This window comes from Typopeltis vanoorti, chromosome 16 (assembly GCF_054136105.1).
Source record: "Typopeltis vanoorti isolate ZY-2024b chromosome 16, IOZ_Tvanoo_1.0, whole genome shotgun sequence".
Lineage (NCBI taxonomy): Eukaryota > Metazoa > Arthropoda > Arachnida > Uropygi > Thelyphonidae > Typopeltis > Typopeltis vanoorti.
In genome coordinates this window covers 117436865-117458656 of record NC_143564.1, presented here as the reverse complement: position 1 = coordinate 117458656, position 21792 = coordinate 117436865, and the positions used below count along the sequence as shown (strand labels likewise).

Genomic DNA, 21792 nt, shown 5'->3' with positions numbered 1-21792 from the left:
AAATAAACCATTCAATCTTTCAGTTCTCAATTTAAAATAATCATTTCTGACTGGCCTGCATATATTATTATTACATCACTTTATCAGTAACTGATGGCAAGATATACTGATTTTTTTCAGAATCGATACTTCTGTTATTATTATTATTATTATTATTATTATTACGGGCAACTCCAGGGAGTCATTAGACTCATCGAGGGAGGCCCCAAATCATTTTCATTACAACTATTTGACATTCATACAGTATCTATCATACCTCGCCTTAAACTCATTCACTGTCACAGCATCCACCACAGACTCAGGGAGCGCATTCCACTCATTCACTACTCTAAAAGTAAAGAACTCAGTTCTAACACCTTTACTAACCACACTTTTGCCCAGTTTCCATGGATGTCCCCTAGTCCTCCCACAACCAGCCCTGTTCTCAAAAATATCTTCTGAATTAATTTTATAGAAACCCTTCAGTAATTTGAATGTCTCAATCATATCTCCCCTCCTCCGCCTATCAACCAATTTTTGCAACCCACAAATCCTCAACCTGTTCTCATATGGTTCATTCCACAGACCTGCTATCATCTTGGTCACTCGCCTCTGGATCCTCTCCACCTCCTCCCCATCAAGAAGAAACCTAGGTGACCAAATCTGAGCACAGTAGTCGAGATGAGGTCTTATCAAGGCTCGATACAGAGGAACAATAACCTGCTTGTCTCTGCTTGTCAACGTATTCTTCAGCAACCAAGTGATTTGATGAGCTGATTTGGCCACTTTTGCAATGTGTCCCCTAAATTTCAATTCCTTATCCACCAACACTCCTAAATCTCGTGCCTCATCAATTTCCTGGAGCACGGTTCCACCAATGCAGTAAACCGCCTCCCATCTTTTCACCCCAAAATGCATAACCTTACATTTTGCCACATTAAATTGACATCCATTCTCCCTAGCCCAGACCTCCAATCTACCCAAATCATCCTGCAAAATTTTGACGTCATCTGCATTCACTATTGCCCTACCCAACTTCGCATCATCCACAAACAAATGAACTGTTCCTCTCAGATCCTTTCCTATATCATTTATGAACAAATTAAACAGCAGTGGTCCAAGAACAGATCCTTGTGGTACACCACTAGTCACAGGCCGTCTTGTGGACTCTACTCCCGAGTAAACCACTCTCTGATATCTCTCCGTCAACCACCCTCCTATCCATCTCACCAACCCTATGTCCATTCCCATATGCTGCAATTTACTGATTAGAATTCCATGTGGTATCCTGTCAAAGGCCTTAGCAAGGTCCAGCAGAATCACTGTAAACCCATTACCCTTATCCAGTTCAGCCGTCACTGTGTTATAATACGTGAGCAAGTTACTGAGGCATGACCTACCCTTCACAAAACCATGCTGTCCCCGATACAGTATCCCATTTTCTTCTATCCAATCTTGTATTTTCCTCTTGACTATTTTCTCTAAGACCTTGATAATGATTCCTGTTATGCTGATTGGCCGGTAATTTTCAACAGCAGCCTTGGAACCACCTTTGTGCAGTGGAACTATTTTCCCCTCTTTCCACCCCCTTGGGACTGACCCAGTCCTGAGGCTCAAATTAAACATAATGGTCAAGGGCACTGATAATTCTTTGGCCGCTTCACGTACGACACGAGCTGGTATACCATCCAATCCCACAGATGTATTGACATTGAGGTTCTGTAATAGACTAGTTACCTCTACCTCATCCATCACAATTCCAGTATAAGCTGTTGGTTCCTCCATTTTCGCAAAGCCACCACCTGGATGATATACTCTTGCAAAGTGCTCGCTCAGTAATTCCACAACATCGACTGATTCAGTTACCTCCCTACCCTCAGCATTTTTTAAGATCATTCTACCATGAGCATTTTTCCTTTTACTTGCAACATATTGAAAAAACTGTTTGGGATTCTCTTTAGCCTGCATGGCCAATTTCCTTTCGTAATCTGCTTTTGCTTTTCTTACCACCCTTGTTACCATCCTGGCCTGAGCTTTATACTGTTCATGCACCTGATGGTCACCCTTCTCCTTAAATTCCCTCCACAATTGTTTCTTTTTTTGCAGCTCAAGCTTAATAGTGTTATTCATCCATTTAACCCCTACCTGATTTATTATTCGGACTCTTGGTATACAGTCAACCATTGCCTCCTGCAAACAGTTCTTAACCACCTCCCATGCACCATCAACATCCAGCCCTTGCAGTTTTACATGCCATGGCATTGAGCCAAGCACACACCTAAGCTTGTCATACTTACCAGCCCGGTAATTCCACATATACCCTGTCTTAATTGTAAATTCGACTCCTTTAGCCACCTCCCAAGTCATGACCTTATGGTCACTCTCACCAATTGGTGGCAACATGGTCATGTTTGTTACAGCTACATTCTCAGTTGCAATTACTAGGTCCAGCACTCTCTGCCCCCTGGTATTTTCCAATACATGTTGCCGTAGATAGTTGTCTCTTAATAACTGCATAAAATCCAATTCCTTCCTCCCATGTGCCCTCTCCTCTTTCCAGTCAATGTTACCATAATTGAAATCACCCATAATAATTACCCTCCTTCCATTCATTTCTTCTATTTGCTTATGCATACTATTCCCACCATCCACTCCATCACCCGGTCTATAGCAGCACCCAATTGTATATTTTGTTCTGCTAGATTGTATCTCACACCAAACAGCCTCAAATGTGCTTTTTTCCCCATCCTGCAGTTCAACTTCTATACTCCTTGGCTGAAGCTCATCAGCTATCATCAATAACACTCCTCCCCCCTTTTTATTCACCCTGTCACTCCTGAACACGCTATACCCATCGCATTCAATCCCACTAGCTTTATCATCTTCTGTCAACCATATTTCACTAATACCGACAACCTGTGGCCTGGAAGTGCCAACCATGGCCAAAAACTCTTCCTTCTTGTTCCTAATACTCCTGGCATTAGTGTACATGAATCGCAGAAGCCCATTTGTCCCATCCCTACTTTGATTCCTTATACTAATTATCCCATTCTGATTTGTTGTCCGTCGTACTCGCCCGGGCATAATATACTCATTCATACACTTAACTGCACCCCCTAAAGTCTGCATATCTACTCCCCCCCCTCTTAATAAATCTAGTTTCCCTGAGTCTGTACATCCACTTCCACATCATTCATCAACACTCTTTCAAGTCTCCGTACACCAACTCCATTCAAATGTAACCCATCCATCTTATATAAGTCCTTTCGCCCATCGAACTCATTCCATACATCCACAAATTCCACACCACTCTCCATGCATAACCCACGCATAAAGTCATTGGCAATTATGGCCCTCCTTCTAAACACTTCGCTGTCATACCGCGGTAAGATACTCACCATCCTAACTCTCTCACTCTTCTCTTTTGCTACCTCAAACAACTCCCTCACATCCTCTATCATTTCCATTTTGTCCTCTTTCAAATCATTCGTTCCTGCCACTATTATCATCTCTTTCACCCTCTGTTTTTGCAGTCGAATAGATTCGCTGACGTCCTTTATGTTCGCACCCGGCTGGTACGACTTCGTTAAACTCTCAATTATTACGCCTCTTAATAGCGAATGCTAATATCACAGCAGAGCATGATTACATCTAACAGCATCTACAAACTCTTATTTAATGGATCTGATCAAATTTAAAGAAGTTCTAATGCATCTGTTTACTGAAAATAGCTTTAATAGGTAATAACTTTATATTTTTCACTGTTACTAGACCAAGCTTCCAAACAACTGATGGATGACTGGTGGCTTTATACTATAAAAAATGAACATCAAAAAATATTTTGTAGCAGCCTTCTGCTCTCTTTATAGTACACTACTGTACTGCAGCATTGTTAAGAAGCAGTGATATAGACCAATGTTTCCCAAACTTTTCCTACAACGGAATACTTCACAAATCCTGAAATTTTAACAGAATACCTTGGTTAGAGTCATGTATCATAGGTCTTGTATTCAATATAAGCTAAGCACACACACTATCGCCGAAGTAGGCTGTATCGCATCGCAAAAATGTGACAGCACGCACTGCAGGCGTGCTGGGCCATCCCACATCGTACTGACCTTGCATGTGACGCATGTTTCCTCAAATAGGTACCTTTATACTTCACTAGCGCTCGGAGGTGTCCACAACTGTGAGGGGCTGAGTCAAGGCCAGTGCAAACTGGCCTTAATAGCACTATTCACACACACAGTGAAGAGCTCCTGATTTTCGAACATGTCTGAACTTGTCACAGCATTTGAAACCATTCCAGGCTCATATTAACAGTTGATAATGTACAAGTCCTGCAGGATAATTTAAATAAATTGACAGTATTGGGGGGGGGGGGAGGAATAACAATTGTAAATTTAATGCAACAAAGTAATAAGTTATGCATGTTAGATATAAATATTTCAAACTCTTCTAGATAGACTTATATGTTGATAACACATGACTATTAAATTATTTTAGGAAATTACAATGTATACAGGAATATTAATTAAAAGAAACTTTAATATTAAATAAAATTTAATTTTCTTGACCAAAAAGTTCTGGAAAGACATTTAATGGAATTATATTGATCAAGTGCATATAATAAACAACTAAGTTATACCAACTAGTTTCACCAACTAAGGCTGTTGGCATCTTCAGGGTACATAACTGTAAGGCATTAAAAAGTAAAAAACTGTTACAAACTATAATCAACCGATTCCAATTATATTAAACAAAGAACAGAGCGCGTACAATATATTCATAGAGCGTGGATGATATCACTTGTTGCTATTTAGGAACGTTCTATACTTGGCACTATAATTCAGTTCTGGCGAGTTGAAGGATCTGATAAGGGTCTTCCAGATAACGGGCAAGATTAGTCCTTGGTTCATAACTGATGTATGTTCCTGTTAAGGTTTTGTATACAGCGGACAACTGTTATGGCCTCCTTAAAAATTCGGGAGCGGAAGTCCTCCTCCATGTAAGGAATTGTGCTTCTATCCCACTCTGTGGTATGGTTCGTTCTTGAGAAATGAAAAGCTAACCCCGATTTTTCTTCTCTGTTATTATTGACGTCACCTATGTGTTCTTCTTGCCTAATTTCAAGGCTCCTTGAAGTTTGGCCGATGTAATTCAAGCCGCACGAGCAGGGTATGTTATAAACTCCATCATATCTGGAGAAAGGATTAAGAATTGTCTAATCGTTTCTGTGGGTTTAAAGGCCACTCTTATTTTATGTGGTCTAAGGAGTCTAGCAATCTTATTGGAAACTGTCCCTAAGTATGGAATGACGATGGTAGAAATATAACGTACATCATCTTGTTGTCTTTTCGGGGTTCAGAGAAAAGTATCTTGTGGACGAGTCTTCGAGGAAATCCATTCATGGTAAGGTTGGTGGATATCAGGGATAGTTCTTCCTGGAGGTCTTGTTGATCTGTTGTAAGGAGAGAGGCACGGTTCTTCAACATGTGTACAATACTAAGTTTCTGAGAAATGTGGTGGCAGGAAGTGAAATGTAAATAACGTCCTGTATTGGAAGGTTTGCGGTAAACTGAGAAGTTGATACCACCATTCGGAAGCTTCTTAATTAAAGTGTCCAGAAATGATAACTGGTTATCTTTTTCAAGTTCTAGAGTGAATTTGATTGTGTGGTAGTAGAGAGTTGATTTTGTTAAGAAAGTCGAACAGGTCCTTTTTTGTGTGGTTCCAAACGATAAAGATATCGTCCACGTATCTCCACCATACTGTGGGTTTAGGGTCTGTTTGAGTTAAGATTTTACTTTCAAAATCCTCCATAAAGAGATCAGCACAAGATGGAGAGAGGGGGCTACCCATTGCAAGGCCAGTCAATTGCTGATATATGGTTTTATTCCATAAGAAAAAGTTTGATGTTAAACAATGACGGAACGAGAAGTAATGTCTTGTGGGAGCAAACTTCCTAAAATGTTGATGACTTCCTCCACAGGGATGTTAGTGAATAGAGATGTAACATCCAGGCTGGCGAGTAAATCCGTATTGGAGATAGAGATGTTGTTCAGTTTCTCAATGAAATAGTGCGAATTTCGTATATAAGTATCCGAATTATGGATGTGTGGTTTGAGGAGGCCTGCCAGGTGTTTAGATAATAGATAAGTTAGCGAATTGATTCCATCCACAATCAGGCATAGTGGTATTCCATTTTTGTGTACCTTAGGAGTGCCATATAGTCTTGGTGTTAGTGGATGCATGGATTTCAATCTACGTTTTAAGTCTATAGACCAGTTCACCATATGACGTATTAAATCGTTGGTATCATTGTGGTTCTTTAGTGTTGGATCTGTGACTAGGACATGGTAGGTTGATGTATCTGACAATAAGCTGTTAATCTTATCTTAGTAATCACTGGTGTTTAAAATCACTGTTGAATTTCCCTTATCTGCCTTCAATATGATAATGTCTTTCTTTTTCTTCAAACTATACAATGTTCTTTTTTCCAGAGTAGTGATGTTTTTGTTAGGAGTTCTGGAAGATGAGAGGATGATACTACTTTTTAATTTAATATCATTAGCTATGGTTCCGGTAACGATGAGACTGCCTTTTCTATATTACAAATGATATCCACTTTAGGGACATTATGAGGTGTTATCGCAAAATTGAACCCTTTTTTTAAGTATATTGATCTCTGGTTTTGTTAATACATGATCCGATAAATTAAAAATAACTTTGCTGTCTGGTAGAGAAGGTTTTGATTTAAAATGTTTTACAACAAGCAAATGAAACCAAATCAAAAAATTTAATGATCTTTATACAAAATGTTTTAATTCAAAACCTTCTCTAACCTTCTAAGGTACACAAAAATGGAATACCACTACGCCCGATTGTGGATGGAATCAATTCGCCAACTTATCTGTTATCTAAACACCTGGCAGGCCTCCTCAAACCATTTCGCTGAGAAACTGAACAACATCTCTATCTCCAATACGGATTTACTCGCCAGCCTGGATGTTACATCTCTATTCACTAACATCCCTGTGGAGGAAGTCATCAACATTTTAAGAAGTTTGCTCCCACAAGACATTACTTCTCTGTTCCGTCATTGTTTAACATCAAACTTTTTCTTATGGAATAAAACCATATATCAGCAATTGACTGGCCTTGCAATGGGTAGCTCCCTCTCTCCATCTTGTGCTGATCTCTTTATGGAGGATTTTGAAAGTAAAATCTTAACTCAAACAGACCCTAAACCCACAGTATGGTGGAGATACGTGGACGATATCTTTATAATTTGAAACCACACAAAAAAGGACCTGTTCGACTTTCTTAACAAAATCAACTCTCTACACCACACAATCAAATTCACTCTAGAACTTGAAAAAGATAACCAATTATCATTTCTGGACACTTTAATTAAGAAGCTTCCGAATGGTGGTATCAACCTCTCAGTTTACCGCAAACCTACCATTACAGGACGTTATTTACATTTCACTTCCTGCCACCACATTTCTCAGAAACTTAGTATTGTACACATGTTGAAGAACCGTGCCTCTCTCCTTACAACAGATCAACAAGACCTCCAGGAAGAACTATCCCTGATATCCACCAACCTTACCATGAATGGATTTCCTCGAAGACTCGTCCACAAGATACTTTTCTCTGAACCCCGAAAAGACAACAAGATGATGTACATTATATTTCTACCATCGTCATTCCATACTTAGGGACAGTTTCCAATAAGATTGCTAGACTCCTTAGACCACATAAAATAAGAGTGGCCTTTAAACCCACAGAAACGATTAGACAATTCTTAATCCTTTCTCCAGATATGCTGGAGTTTATAACATACGCTGCTCATGCGGCTTGAATTACATCGACCAAACTTCAAGGAGCCTTGAAATTAGGCAAAAAGAACACATAGGTGACGTCAATAATAACAGAGAAGAAAAATCGGGGTTAGCTTTTCATTTCTCAAGAACGAACCATACCACAGAGTGGGATAGAAGCACAATTCCTTACATGGAGGAGGACTTCCGCTCCCGAATTTTTAAGGAGGCCATAACAGTTGTCCGCTGTATACAAAACCTTAACAGGAACATACATCAGTTATGAACCAAGGACTAATCTTGCCCGTTATCTGGAAGACCCTTATCAGATCCTTCAACTCGCCAGAACTGAATTATAGTGCCAACTATAGAACGTTCCTAAATAACAACAAGTGATATCATCCACGCTCTATGAATGTATTGTACGCGCGCTGTTCTTTGTTTAATATAATTGGAATCGGTTGATTATAGTTTGTAACAGTTTTTTACTTTTTAATGCCTTACATCAGTTATGTACCCTGAAGATGCCAACAGCCTTAGTTGGTGAAACTAGTTGATATAACTTAGTTGTTTATTATATGCACTTGACCAATATAATCCCATTAAAAGTCTTTCCAGAAACTTTAATAAATACTTCCTATATTTCGGCGATGTCACATCGCCATCTTCATGGGAACATAAAACTATGACAAGTGCAAGCAAGCACTACAAAAAGCAAATGAGGCAGAAGAGAAAACTAACATTGTTCCTAGAGTCTTAAGGTGCCCCCTAGCAGGCTATATTTGGGTCATCTTGGCTGTTGGGATGAAGTTCTCATGATGCAAGCTTCCCAAATTTGGGTGCATGAGACTGATGGGATAGGTCTGGCAAATAGGGTGGGTGAGGCAAATACTGAAAGCCCAAGTTGTGTATTGTCTGTTGGTTTCATGAGCAGTGTGGGCAGGTGCACTGTTCTGCAAAAGCAACATGCCTCTGCTCAGTTTTCTGCAGTGTTTTTCCTTCAGTACTCTTTCAATTCCTTCAAAGCTGCTGAATAAACTTCAGTTGTAAAAGTTTAACCTTTTTTTGAGCACTTGGTAAAGATTACACCATCTATATCCCAAAAGACAATGGTAGGTACTTTCCCTGCTGACTTTTGGGTTTGGAACTTCTTTGACCATAGAGAAACTTTGTATCTCCTCTCCATTGATTGTTGTTTGATCTCTGGGTCATAGTGACGAAGCCATATTTCATCACCAGTCATAATACGAGCCAAAAAATTTGCACTTGATTTCTCAAAATGACCCAAAATCCCTTGAGATGATAGCATACATTCTCTCTTCTGATCTGCATTCAAACATTTGGGGACCCACTTTGCTGAGAGCTTCTGCATGTCAGATGTTAGCAGATAATAAGCCCAACTCATGTAACATCAAGGATCATGGCATGCACTGTATCCATGTTTTCAGGTGCGATCGCTGTGATGGATATTCTGGAGCACAGTCCCCTAAAGTCTCACACAAAGCTTGATAAATTTCTGTTGTAAACTTTTCTTGCAGCACAAAAAATGATTTCCATCACATCTGTGTATTCAAATTTCCTCAAACCTCTGACATGTTTTCTTATATATCCTAAAAGTAAAAAGGACAAATTATTACAATTTGATGAAACGTGGGTGGTTAAAGGATTTTATGATATGTTCTTTCTTGTGGTTATATCAGTGGCGTTAATAAAAATTATTAAAATTATATTTTATATTATATTATATATTATTAATTAATATTATTATATTAATTATACATTAAAATTATTAAAACATTTGTTCTAGGTGTTTACCAAAACTTTTCAACCACCCCCATACATATATACATGAACCCCCCCCACCCACCCACACACATATATGTAACATAGACATATAAGATAAAATATATAAAATAAAGAAATTTTGGAAAATTTATGAAACAATTAAATGGACATTGAATAAAAAAACATGACAAGAAACCCAATTTAAATTTTCCGAAGTAATGGCCACTTCATTATTATAGTTCAGAAATATGGACTGTTAAAAAGAAAGATGAAAGTAAAATATAGGCAGCAGAAATGAGATGTTTAACCTTCCTACCGGCTAGGACGTCTAGACGTCCAACTAAATCTGGATAAGATTCAGCCCACCTGTTTAAAGAACCTCGATAAGAAGTGCAATTTGACTGTCATGTCCATTAGAAGGTGTGATAAACCCTCACGCTGAAGAGAAAGGTTAATCGGATTATCTCCCGTTCGTAGCTGCCTCTCAGTTGCCTATAACAAGAAACGGACTTTCTTGTTCCATGCTGGTGAAATGGATTTTAGTTATATATGATAGACTAAAAATAGAGAAATTATTTATATTTTTGTTTTCTCTTTTTATTGTACAATACAATTTTAATTTCTGGACAAAATAAAGGTCTTGCATAGTTTCTTCACTTAACCAATTTAATTATTTATTTTTTTGCGCTAATTTTTTTCTAATAGCTACTAGACAAAAGATTTTTCTTTGTTCTCGAAGAAATTAATTCACGATAATTATTTGGAATATTCTTGTAAAAAAAGAAAAGAAAACCGGCTGCCGACGTTCCAGGTTATATTAATTTTATTTTTGTACAAAACCATCGAAATCGAATAATACTAAACAGATTTCCTTTAGGACACGCTTGAGCAACTTTGCTTTATAGAGAATAACATGAAATTCTTTAATCATATTACTAAATTTTTTCTTCATGTTGTATAGTAATCTGTACTTTCACTTTCTTGGTTTCCTTGTATAATTGGTCATTACAAAATGAAATTAACAGTTATGATTTAAATTTATATTTTCTGCATAATTCAGATATTTTATTCTCCAATTTTTAAAGTAAGCGATACATTTGCTTATTTTTATCATTCAAAATATGTATATCAAATGTGAAATTTCATTTCCATATTTTTACAATAGAATTGAACTTTATTTCGCCTCTGATAGTTTAACCCCCCCCCCCGTTGCATTACTATCACACACCCGAAAACTGTTATGAAAAATAGGTACAGTTTTTATTTAATTCGTTATTTTTCTCTAGTAATTGTTCCACATAACTTTAATTTTTCGATACTGAAACTATGTGGTGATTATTATAAATTAGCAAATTATAAATCAGACAATATACATATTTCCTGATTATTATAAATCAAAAAATTATGTGATATTCGGATACAGGTGAAATTAATATTTAAAATCACTGTCATCCTTCAAATGCAATATCAGAATAAAGAAAGTGAAAAACCCGAAGTTTCGAAATACATTTCGAAAGCCCGCTCTCGAAATGTATTGGTCTACAGACTGGATTCTGAACATGCCAATGTTTCGTGATGTTATGACTGAAAAACAATTCAGTCTCATCATGAAGTATTTGCATTTTCAGAATAATGAAGAATACGATCAGGCAACACATCCTTGCCCAGTCCTCAACAAAATTTATGATTTTCTGATGAAAATCCGTCAAAAATGTAGATCACTCTACATTCCAGAGAGAGACTTGAGTATCGATGAAAGCCTTATGCCATTCAAAGGTGGACTGAAATGTAAGCAGTATATTCCCAAAAAGAAAGCGAAGTATGGAGTAAAATTTTTTATGCTTTGCAAATCGGAAAGTGGATATCTTTGGGATTTCGAACCTTATACGGGAAAGCAAACTGTAATCGAGCACGATAAATATTCGGATCTCCCCTTGTCGATGCGTGCAGTAATGCAGTTACTAGACCCTTTACTGGGGAAAGGTTACTGCATTATAATGGATAATTACTATATATGTGTCCTGAACTCGCTGATTTGCTTTTACAGCATCTTACAGATAGTTATGGTACTGTAAATGCAAAAAGGCGAGATATGCCTCCAGATCTGGCTTCAGGAAAGCTATCGAAGGGGGAAATCCGAACTTATCAGCGAGGGAAAGTCTTTGCACTACGTTGGAAAGACAAAAAAGATGTTTTTCTGCTATCTTCCCTGCACAATCCATCAGCGGAATCCGTGGAGAAGCATGGTTTGAAGAAAGAAAAACCCATTGCTGTGTGTGCATACAACGACACTATGGGTTGAGTCAACAGGTGCGATCAGCAGCTATCATTCTACTCTGTAATGAGGAAACAGCATAAAAAATATTACAAAAAAGTGTTTGGACATGTTATTTGAATTTTGAAGTGTTTGGATTTTGTTATTTGGAACAGTTTCCTCCTGTACAAGAAAAAATGTTTGTCTACCATAACATATCTAGAATACAGAATAGAAATTGCGAAAGCATTGCTGCATGCACATGCACCTTCTTCAGCAAGCAGAAAAACAGGAAATCCTGTCAGACATCTGAGGTTGAACGCTGCTAACTCCAACCATTATCCCGAAAATCTACCACCAACGGCTAATAAAAAAAAAACCTCCACGCAAATATTATGTATGTAATAAAAAAAAATATCAGAAAGGAAACAAAAATCTGGTGCCCTGAGTGTAAAACTGCTTTGTGTGTTTACCCTTGCTTCAAGGTGTTCCACGCTGTTCAAGAATTTTAAATTCTGAACAGTATGAAATAAAAAATGTTTGTTTTCAAGGCCATCAAAACAGTCCTTTTTCAGGACTACAAATATTGATAGAGGGATACCCAAATGCACTGTTTCTTTTTCATCTTGAAGGCTAATTTTTAAGTTCTTTTTATGACACAGAGAAACTGGAAAGAGTATTCCAGGTAAAGTATTTCATCAAAACAATAAAAAATAATCAAATAAAATCTACCCTATATATATATATATAAAATGATAAGCTTTTTTATGTCATGTTTATCGAAACGTTTTGAAACTCAGGGGCTACCCTGAGTGTCGAGTCTTCAAAATTCGAGTCATCAGAATTCAGGGGCTGAACCCCCTTTCGAGTTATCACAATTGAAGGAGAACTGGTCTACCATACCGGAACACGGGGGGTTGGGTATAGCCCCCCTAGTTAATAAATGAAATATATAAATAATAACGGGAACATTTTCACCTTGCCAACACTCAACATTGATGTGATATGGGTTCCAAATTTCTTGTTTCGGAGATATATATATATATATATATATATATATATATTACAAAGTTTTGTAATAAAAATTTCTGCTACAATGAAGTTTGGCAAAATCAACAATATTATTACCACCTTATTTCTGTTTCTCGTGTGGGAGAAAAACGGTAAAATGTCACTCTTATAATTATATGAGATGTTATAATGGCAAAAATAGTAAGAAAAAAGTCATTTGCAGTTTCTCTTCAAAACACAAAGAAAGAACATTGTAAATTCAGCCAGTGGAAAAGAAAATACTACATATTTTTCTCCTGTTATCTGATTTTTTTTCTTATAGTTCAAAGAAGAAATCACTGCATATAACATGAAGTCTGCAGGAGGGAAAAAAATCTGGAAATTGGTTACATTATAACGAATAGAGAAATCATGTCAGAAAAATTATTCACGTATGATTCTAATCTCAGCAGACATAACATTTTCTTCTAGATTAGATATCTAAAGTAACTGAACCTTTGCTACTATTTTACACTAAAATGAATGGGTATGTTCCCCAAGTGATTTACATTTGTAACAGCTGTCTTGCGAACGATTTATGAAATAAATTATCTGAAATATCCGCAGATTGCTTAGGTCTATATCCCCCCCCCAAAAAAAAGATTATGAAACACATATGCACCTTTTCTTTGAAAATAATTCAAATCCTCTTTTTCAAGATAATTGTATGATTTAATTTCTAATTTTTGATAATAAAAGTGAAACTGATCATTATAAATTAAACAATTATTTTGGTATAAATAATGTGTAAGCATGTAAACGAAATATCAGTATTTCTGTTAGAATATAGGTAATCAACAATCGAAAAGGAAACAAGACATTCTTGACATATTCTGCACTACAGCCTGGGGCACTTTAGTGTTCTCCCCTTTCTTCTCAATAGCACTGAGAGTAATAAGCCTTCAACTTTTCCTCCAGCTAAGAGGATATTACCAAGTATTTGGAAGACGTAGATTATTTCAGAAATAGCTTCCAGCAGCAGAAGTAATATTTATATTTTTTTAAAGAAAAACAAACAAAAATAATACTACTGAACTTTCTTTTGTGTGGTATGCATATAAACAATTTTACATGGTGAAAATATAGCATATTATTTCTAAAATTTCACATAATTTCAGCGGGCAGTAGAACAGCTGGTTTTAGATTGCAAATAAATAGAACAGATTTAGAAGCTTCACGATACAATCTGATTGCCATATATATCTTTTGTCAAAATGGTAAAATGAAGTAATTGATTTTGAATGCTGTCTAGAAAAGCTTTCAAACCTGCATAGAAATTTAGAGTAGTTATGCAATTCAGTTCCAGGAGAGAATAAGAGGGGGGGGAGCATTAGAAAATCTTCAAAATGAGCAAACATTTTGAATCATTCCGTATATGATATTTTTCACATTATATTTTCAACATATCTACAAGGTTATGCACAAGATATTATCGTAATATGCATAATACAAATAAATAAATGAATGACGAAGGGGAAGAATCACTGCTAAAATATCATTGGATATAAATTTTTGATACCAAAAAGACACAATCGGAAACCGAGTAAGGCAATTTAGCATTTTAACATTTTTTTTTATTTTGTCTTTATGAATAACAAAAAATCGTTTCTAAAACTGAAATGTGATGATCCATATAATGCTATTTCGCTAGAAACGAAAGAAAAAGGACATATTTATTTCAATAAATATTGTTTAAAAATATAAATATTTGACATAATATTTTCAAAGCAAACATTTGAAAATTCTGAAATTCGAAAAAAAATTATTCAATTATTACACGTAAAGTGAAAGAACAATCAGTGCAACTCTTCCGGTGCACTGATTTGTAGAATAAAATACACCAAATTCACTATCACTAAATAGATTCATTGCAAAAGCTGATCAGTGGGCATTTCAGGATTGATTTTTTTTTTCGCATATGTGAAATTGGTTTCAATTTTTGGGAAGAGACACAATAAATCATTTTAGAGGCAAGAAAGGTCAAATAACTTAGGACAGTAAATGAAATTCTAAGCAACACAATAGACGTAAAGACAGGAGGAGGGGACACAAAGGTCACTCAGCAACAGTTAATCCACTAATGCTATAGAATAGCCGTAACGAGATTAATGGCGGAGGAAGGTAATGGCATGATAAAAGGTAGAATGCCGACGAAGTTTTGATCCATGAAAAAAGCTAGGGAGTGTTGAATATTTCATCCACACCGGCCGGTTGGGAGGTTAAGAGCAATTAAAGGATGCACAAAACTGGATCAAATAAAAACAGAAGACAATTAGAATAAACCTGGGTATTTACGATGTAAATAAAAAGATCAAGGAATATAGAGAGATATGGAAATAGTACACACTGTGAGGATATATATCAGGAATTTGATGATGGAAATAGTATTTATTTAGGATGGAAAGATATTGGCTACCAAAAGAAGTGGATAAATAAAGACCAAAGGGAAGGAGCAAGATCAATTGTAAGATGGAAAGACCAGTGAAGCCAGAACAGGTATATACCTAATCGTTGATGAGTAATAATAGTAGTAGTCCTTGGACAAAATTACCAGGAAATTTTTGGATCCTTCTTGAGTCCTGGGAAAAACAACTTGAGACCTTTCATAAATTTAAATTTACAAATCTGAAACATGCTGAATTTATTATAATTTTTAATTTGAATGAAATGAGTATTGTATCATGTAAATTATAGATGATTATTAAAAGTTTATTATGAATGAATGAAACTATTTTAGAATTGCAATAAATATGTTATTATTTTATATATCTAAATATAATACAATAATATCATTAGATCCCTAATAAGACAAGATCAAGTGAAATGAAACAGACACACATAATAGATAATTTTATAACACTTAGCAACTCTGGTTTACTCCTCTTATCAAGAGGGTCATTAGTTAAACAAAAACAAAAGATCACTACTACATTTTAGAAGAAGGAATGAGGAAAATATGGAACCTTCATGCTGAAAAAGAATTAACACTAATAAGTCAATTTTAAACTTTGGACATTTAAAATAAGAAAATTAAGTTAGATTAGATTCTATATAAATTGGCCACCAGAGATGTCATCTCAAATCGAACAACTGCCAATAGTTATTTTATTTCTAACAGATAATCTTAGGTGTTGAGAGTGTTGTAACAGTGAGTAAGTGAAACAAAATTGTTTCACTTACTCACCGTCACATATACATGCTGTGTTGTGCTCTGATGATGCATATTTGAAATTCAACAAAATATAAGCAAGTTAATAAAACATCTTTATATAAAATAGTTCATTTGGTTACTGAAAATAAGAGCCAACAGGCTTCACTTCGGCGAAGTAAAATTATTCAAAATCAAGTGGATATTGAATACCCATTATTTCTTAGCCGAATAAGAAACTCAAAGATAGAAAATCTAATCTATCTACGAGTTTCGTGCCGAATATAGAAAACTATATAAAGTTCGGCGAATTCAAGAGTAAGTCAACACCTGGTAGTGCAATGCCAGGGCAACTCTTAGTAAAGGTAGAGCAAGCTCCGATCACTGTTTTTAGCATTTTCTAATAATGTAAAACACAGCTCCTAGGAGATGTATTACTGTTCTACATTATGAGAGAAGGTCACTACCCAGACCAGTTTCGACCTTTTTTGAGGTCTCATCAGTGAGTAGGCAGACCTAGATGTAATACTAAGATTTCAATAGTCAGAACTTACATCTTTCCTGTACAAGTTGCCAAAAGATGCACAAATACAATTACTGAAATTAAGAGCCAACAGGCTTCACTTCGGCGAAGTAAATTCAAAATTAAGTGGATATTGAATACCACATTATTTCATAGCCAAATAAGTTTCCATGATTCTGCACTTTCACTTCCACTACATTCGACAACACCTTTTGAAGTCTCCGTACACCAAATCCATTGAAATGTAAACCATACATGTTATATAAATCCTTTATCCCATCGAACTCATTCCACACATCCACAAATTCCACACTATCCTATATAAATTTTTTTTGTTTTGCACCATCCGAATGAACAACAATGCTGAAATGTGTTTTATTTTCATTACTGGTTCCACTTATCTAATGTAAGACTAAAACAATGATCTGATTATGTTAATTCTTTAATCTTTGTTATTTTCTCTTCTTTTTCATGTTCATAGAACTCCAAAATTAATTTTGGAGTTCTATGAACATGAGTTATTAGTTATTAAGGGGGGGGGGGGGGTAGATATGCAGACTTTAGGGAGACAGTTGAGTGTGTGAATGTGTGTAATATGCCCAAGCGAGTAGGAAAGACCATGAATCAGAATGGGATAGTTAGTATAAGGCATCAAAATAGGGATTGGACAAATCTGCTTCTGCAATTCATGTATACCAATGCCAGAAGTATTAGGAATAAGAAGGAAGAATTTTTTTGCCTTGGTTGGCACTTCCAGACCACAGGTTATTGGCATTAGTGAAACATGGCTAACAGAAGATGACACAGCTAGTGGGATTGAATGTGAGGGGTATGGTGTGTTCAGGAGTGACAGGGAGAATAAAATGAGGGGAGGAGTGTGATATGATAGCTGACGAGCTACAGCCAAGGATAATAGAAATGGAACAGGATAGAGAAAAGAGCATATTTGAGGCTATTTGGTGAGAGATTGAAACTAGCAGAACAAAATATACAGTTGGGTGCTGCTATAGACCAGGTGATGGAATAGACGGTGGAGATAGTATGCATAAGCAAATAGAAGAAATGAGTGGAAGGAGGGTAATTATTATGGGAGATTTCAAATATGGTAACATTGATTGGAAGGAGGAGAGGACACATGGGAGGAAGGAATTGGATTTTATGCAATTATTAAGGTTAACTATCTGAGACAGCATGTAATGGAAAATACTTCGGGTCAGAGAGTGCTTGACCAAGTAATTGCATCTGAGAATTTGGCTGCAACGAATATGACCACGTTGCCACCAACTGGTGAGAGTGATCATAGGGTCTTGACTTGGGAGGTGGCTACAGGTGTGGAATTTACAATTAAGACAGGATACATGTGGAATTATCGGGGTGGTAAGTATGACAAGCTTAGGAGTTTGATTGGTTCAGTGCCATGGCATGTAAAACTGTAAGTGCTAGATGTTGATAGTGCATGGGAGGTGGTTAAGAAGTGTTTGCATGAAGCAATGGCTGACTGTATACCTAGAGTACGAATAATAAATCAAGTAGGGGTTAAATGGATGAACAACACCATTAAGCTTGAGCTGCAAAAAAAGAAACGACTATAGAGGGAATTTAAGGAGAAAGGTGACCGGCAGGCACATGAATGGTATAAAGTGCAGGCCAGAAGGGTAACAAGTGTGGTAAGAAAAGTAAAAGAGGATTATGAAAGAACATTGGCCATGCGGGCTAAAGAGAATCCTAAAACAGTTTTTTCGATATGTTGCAAGTAAAAGAAAAAATGTATATGACAGAATGATTTTAAAGAATGCCGATGGTAGGGAGGTAACCGAATCAGTGGATATAGTTGAATTACTGAGCGAGCACTTTGCAAAAATATATCATCCAGGTGGTGACATTGCAGAAATGAATGAACCAATAGATTATACGGGAATTGTGGTGAATGAAGTGGAGGTGAGTAGTCAATTGCAAAACCTCAATGTCAATACATCTGTGGGATTGGATGGTATACCAGCTCGTGTCGTACGTGAAGCGGCTAAAGAACTGTCAGTACCCTTGACCATTTTGTTTAATTTGAGTCTCAGGTCTGGGTTAATCCCGAGGGGGTGGAAAGAGGGGAAAATAGTTCCACTGCATAAAGGAGATTCCAAGACTGCTGTTGTAAATTACTGACCAAATAGCATATCAGTAATCGTTCTCAAGCTCTTGGAGAAATTAGTCAAGAGAAGAATACACAATTCGATAGATGAAAATGGAATACTGTATGGGGGACAACATGGTTTTGTGAAGGCAGATCAGGCCTCAGTAACTTGCTCACGTTTTATAACACAGTGACGACTGAACTGGATAAGGATAATGGGTTTACAGTGATTCTACTGGACCTTGCGAAGGCCTTTGACAGGATACCACATGGAACTATAATCAGTATACTGGAGCAGATAGGGATGGATATAGGGTTGGTGAGATGGATAGGAGGGTGGTTGATGGAGAGATACCAGATAGAGTGGTTTATTCAGGAGTGGAGTCCAAAAGACGGCTTGTGACTAGTGGTGTGCCGCAGGGTTCTGTTCTTGGACCACTACTTTTCAATTTGTTCATTAACGATATAGGAAAGGATCTGAGAGGAAGTATTCACTTGTTTGCTGATGATGCAAAGTTGGGTAGAGCAATTGTGAGTGCACAGGATGTCAAAATTTTACAGGATGATTTGGATAGTTTGAAGGACTGGGCTAAGGAAAATGGATGTCAATTTAATGTGGCAAAGTGTAAGGTTATGCATTTTGGGGTGAAAAGATTAAAAGCAATATATCACATTGGTGGAACCGTACTCCAAGAGATTGATGAGGCCAGGGATTTGGGAGTGTTGGTGGATAGGGAGTTGAAGTTCAGGTGCACATCGCAAAAGGCTAAATCAGCTCATCAAATTTTTAACAAAAATATTTTAAAAAGTAGAGACAAACAAGTTATTGTTCCTCTGTATCGAGCCTTGATAAGACCACATCTAGACTACTGTGCCCAGATATGGGTGCCAGGGTTTCTTCTTGATGGGGAGGAAGTGGAGAGGATCCAGAGATGAGTGACCAAGATGATAGCAGGTCTATGGAATGAACCTTATAAGAACAGGTTGAGGATTTGTGGGCTGCAAAAATTGGTTGTTGGCAGAAAAAGGGGTGATATGATTGAGACATTCAAATTACTGAAGGGTTTCTATAAGATTAATCCAGAAGATATTTTTGAGAATAGGAATGGTGGTAGGAGGACTAGGAGCCATACATGGAAGCTGGGCAAGAATGTGGTTAGCAGGGGTGTTAGAGCTAGGTTTTTTACTTGGAGAGTAGTGAATGAGTGGAATAAGCTGCCAGAGTCTGTTGTGGGTGCTATGACCATGAATAAGTTCAAGGCGAGGTATGATAGATACTGTGTGAATGTCGAATAGTTGTTCTTGACATGATGTTAGGGCCTCCCTCGATGAGTCTGTCGACTCCTTGGAATTGCCCAAAATATTATTATTATTAATTAATATATATTAATTAATTCATATACAGTATCTGGAAAAACATTCTTAATTGATATTCAAAATATTTATTTACTAATGCAAGAATTTAGAATAATTTTGAAAAAAGATTGTGTCTGTAATGACAGATGAAGACACACTGATGCAGAAATGTGGATGTGAAAGCTCGGTCAAAAATTTAGCTTTAATTGTACCATTCATTCAGCAATTGTTGATGCATTTTACAAAATTATAAATTCTGAAGATATTTTTAAAAAATACATTTTAACGAGCAAAATCATAGGGTCCCAGGAATTCCTGGAACTTAAAAAAAAAAAAAAGTCCCCAGGAACAGAAAAATAGCTGATACTTAGAAATCCTAGTTGCTAGCTGTGGGTGTGAGTATTTTCACAGTGAATGAATGAGTGTAAGAAGAGATATGATAGGTATGAAACAAAATAATGGTTTGAGAGGGTTCCTTGTGAAGAATCCCAAATTCCATGGAGTTTCCCATGAAATCATATCTAAAAAAAAAAAAAAAATTAGGATGGCTGGTACAAGCAAACAGACATGCCAAAATACCAATACAACAAATATAGCCAGTAACTTCACAAAATGTTTGAATATTTGCATTCATTTAGTTCAAAATTGACAATTTATAATCCTCTAAGCTAAACATGATTTTTCATACTTGCTTTTCTTTTCTTTAATGAATATATAATATCATATGAATGTAAAGTGCATAAGAAGTTTTCGTAAGTTATCTGCCAGAATATATCTTAATTATTCTAAAGAATTTATAATTATAAATGTTGGGCTTGTAATTTATAATAACAGAACAATTAAAAAAAAAAAAACATACTCCTGCATCACCAGCTAATGTCCAATTTGCACTGTGTTTTCTCATTTCATCTGTAGTCCATGCTCTTTCCCATGGATGAAATGTAACTTTAATTGGCCCATTCTCCTGAGGCAGCTCAAGCTGTAAGCAAAATATAAACTTTTAACCATACTGGTCATAGTCAAAATGGACTTAATTATGTCAGTGATTATTTTAAATGAAAATATTTAAATATATTATCTAATATATTTAGAGTATAAGAGCCTGTGTAGCTCAGTGGAAATGGTGTTTGCACTCCTCAGTGCAAAACTTTATCTTTGGATCTCTGGCAATGGTAAGCAGGTTTTTTCCTCCTGGAAACTTGGGTTTTTCATCCTATAAACTCAAGAAAATTGACTGCAGAATCCACACTATTTCAGACATTAAAAATAGTGTGTTAAAGTTAGGGAACATGAGATGGCAGCATTATTTTATTTACTTTTTTTATTTATTATTATCTAATATATAATATATTGGATTTGTTTTTTTTTTCCCTATAATTAGAAAGTAAATAAGTTTAATTTTTTTGCCTCATCTAATCTCAGAAACAATGCATTCACTTCTTAATCTGACTATGCTTATTATGAATGACCCTCTCTTTGCAGATAAGTAAATCTAAAGCAAACATAAATCTACAAATTACTCAGTTCTGAATAGTAATACCTTTTTAAATAAAACTAAAACTAAATAAGTACATTAAATTTTATACAGATATCAGATGATACTTAATATCAGTCAGTCTACTATGTATTTACCTGAATTGTGGACATTTTCCCAATTCAATGGTGGGAAAAAACATATCCAAAACTAGCATCTTGAAAAAATGTATGAAGATGTCAAAAAAGCATTCAAAAAACTTGGTTAATACC

The 21792-nt window shown here is 36.1% G+C and overlaps 1 protein-coding gene across 3 annotated transcripts in view; it reads right to left on the bottom strand.

The window, feature by feature from the left end:
* Positions 1-21792, bottom strand: part of LOC150098282 (uncharacterized) — a 709319-nt gene that overhangs the window by 645164 nt on the left and 42363 nt on the right. For all 3 annotated transcript variants that reach the window (XM_090406261.1, XM_090406264.1, XM_090406263.1), the window contains exon 2: positions 20906-21025. In XM_090406261.1, coding sequence (XP_090262387.1) covers positions 20906-21025 — 120 coding nt within the window. The remainder of the gene's footprint in view (positions 1-20905; positions 21026-21792) is intronic.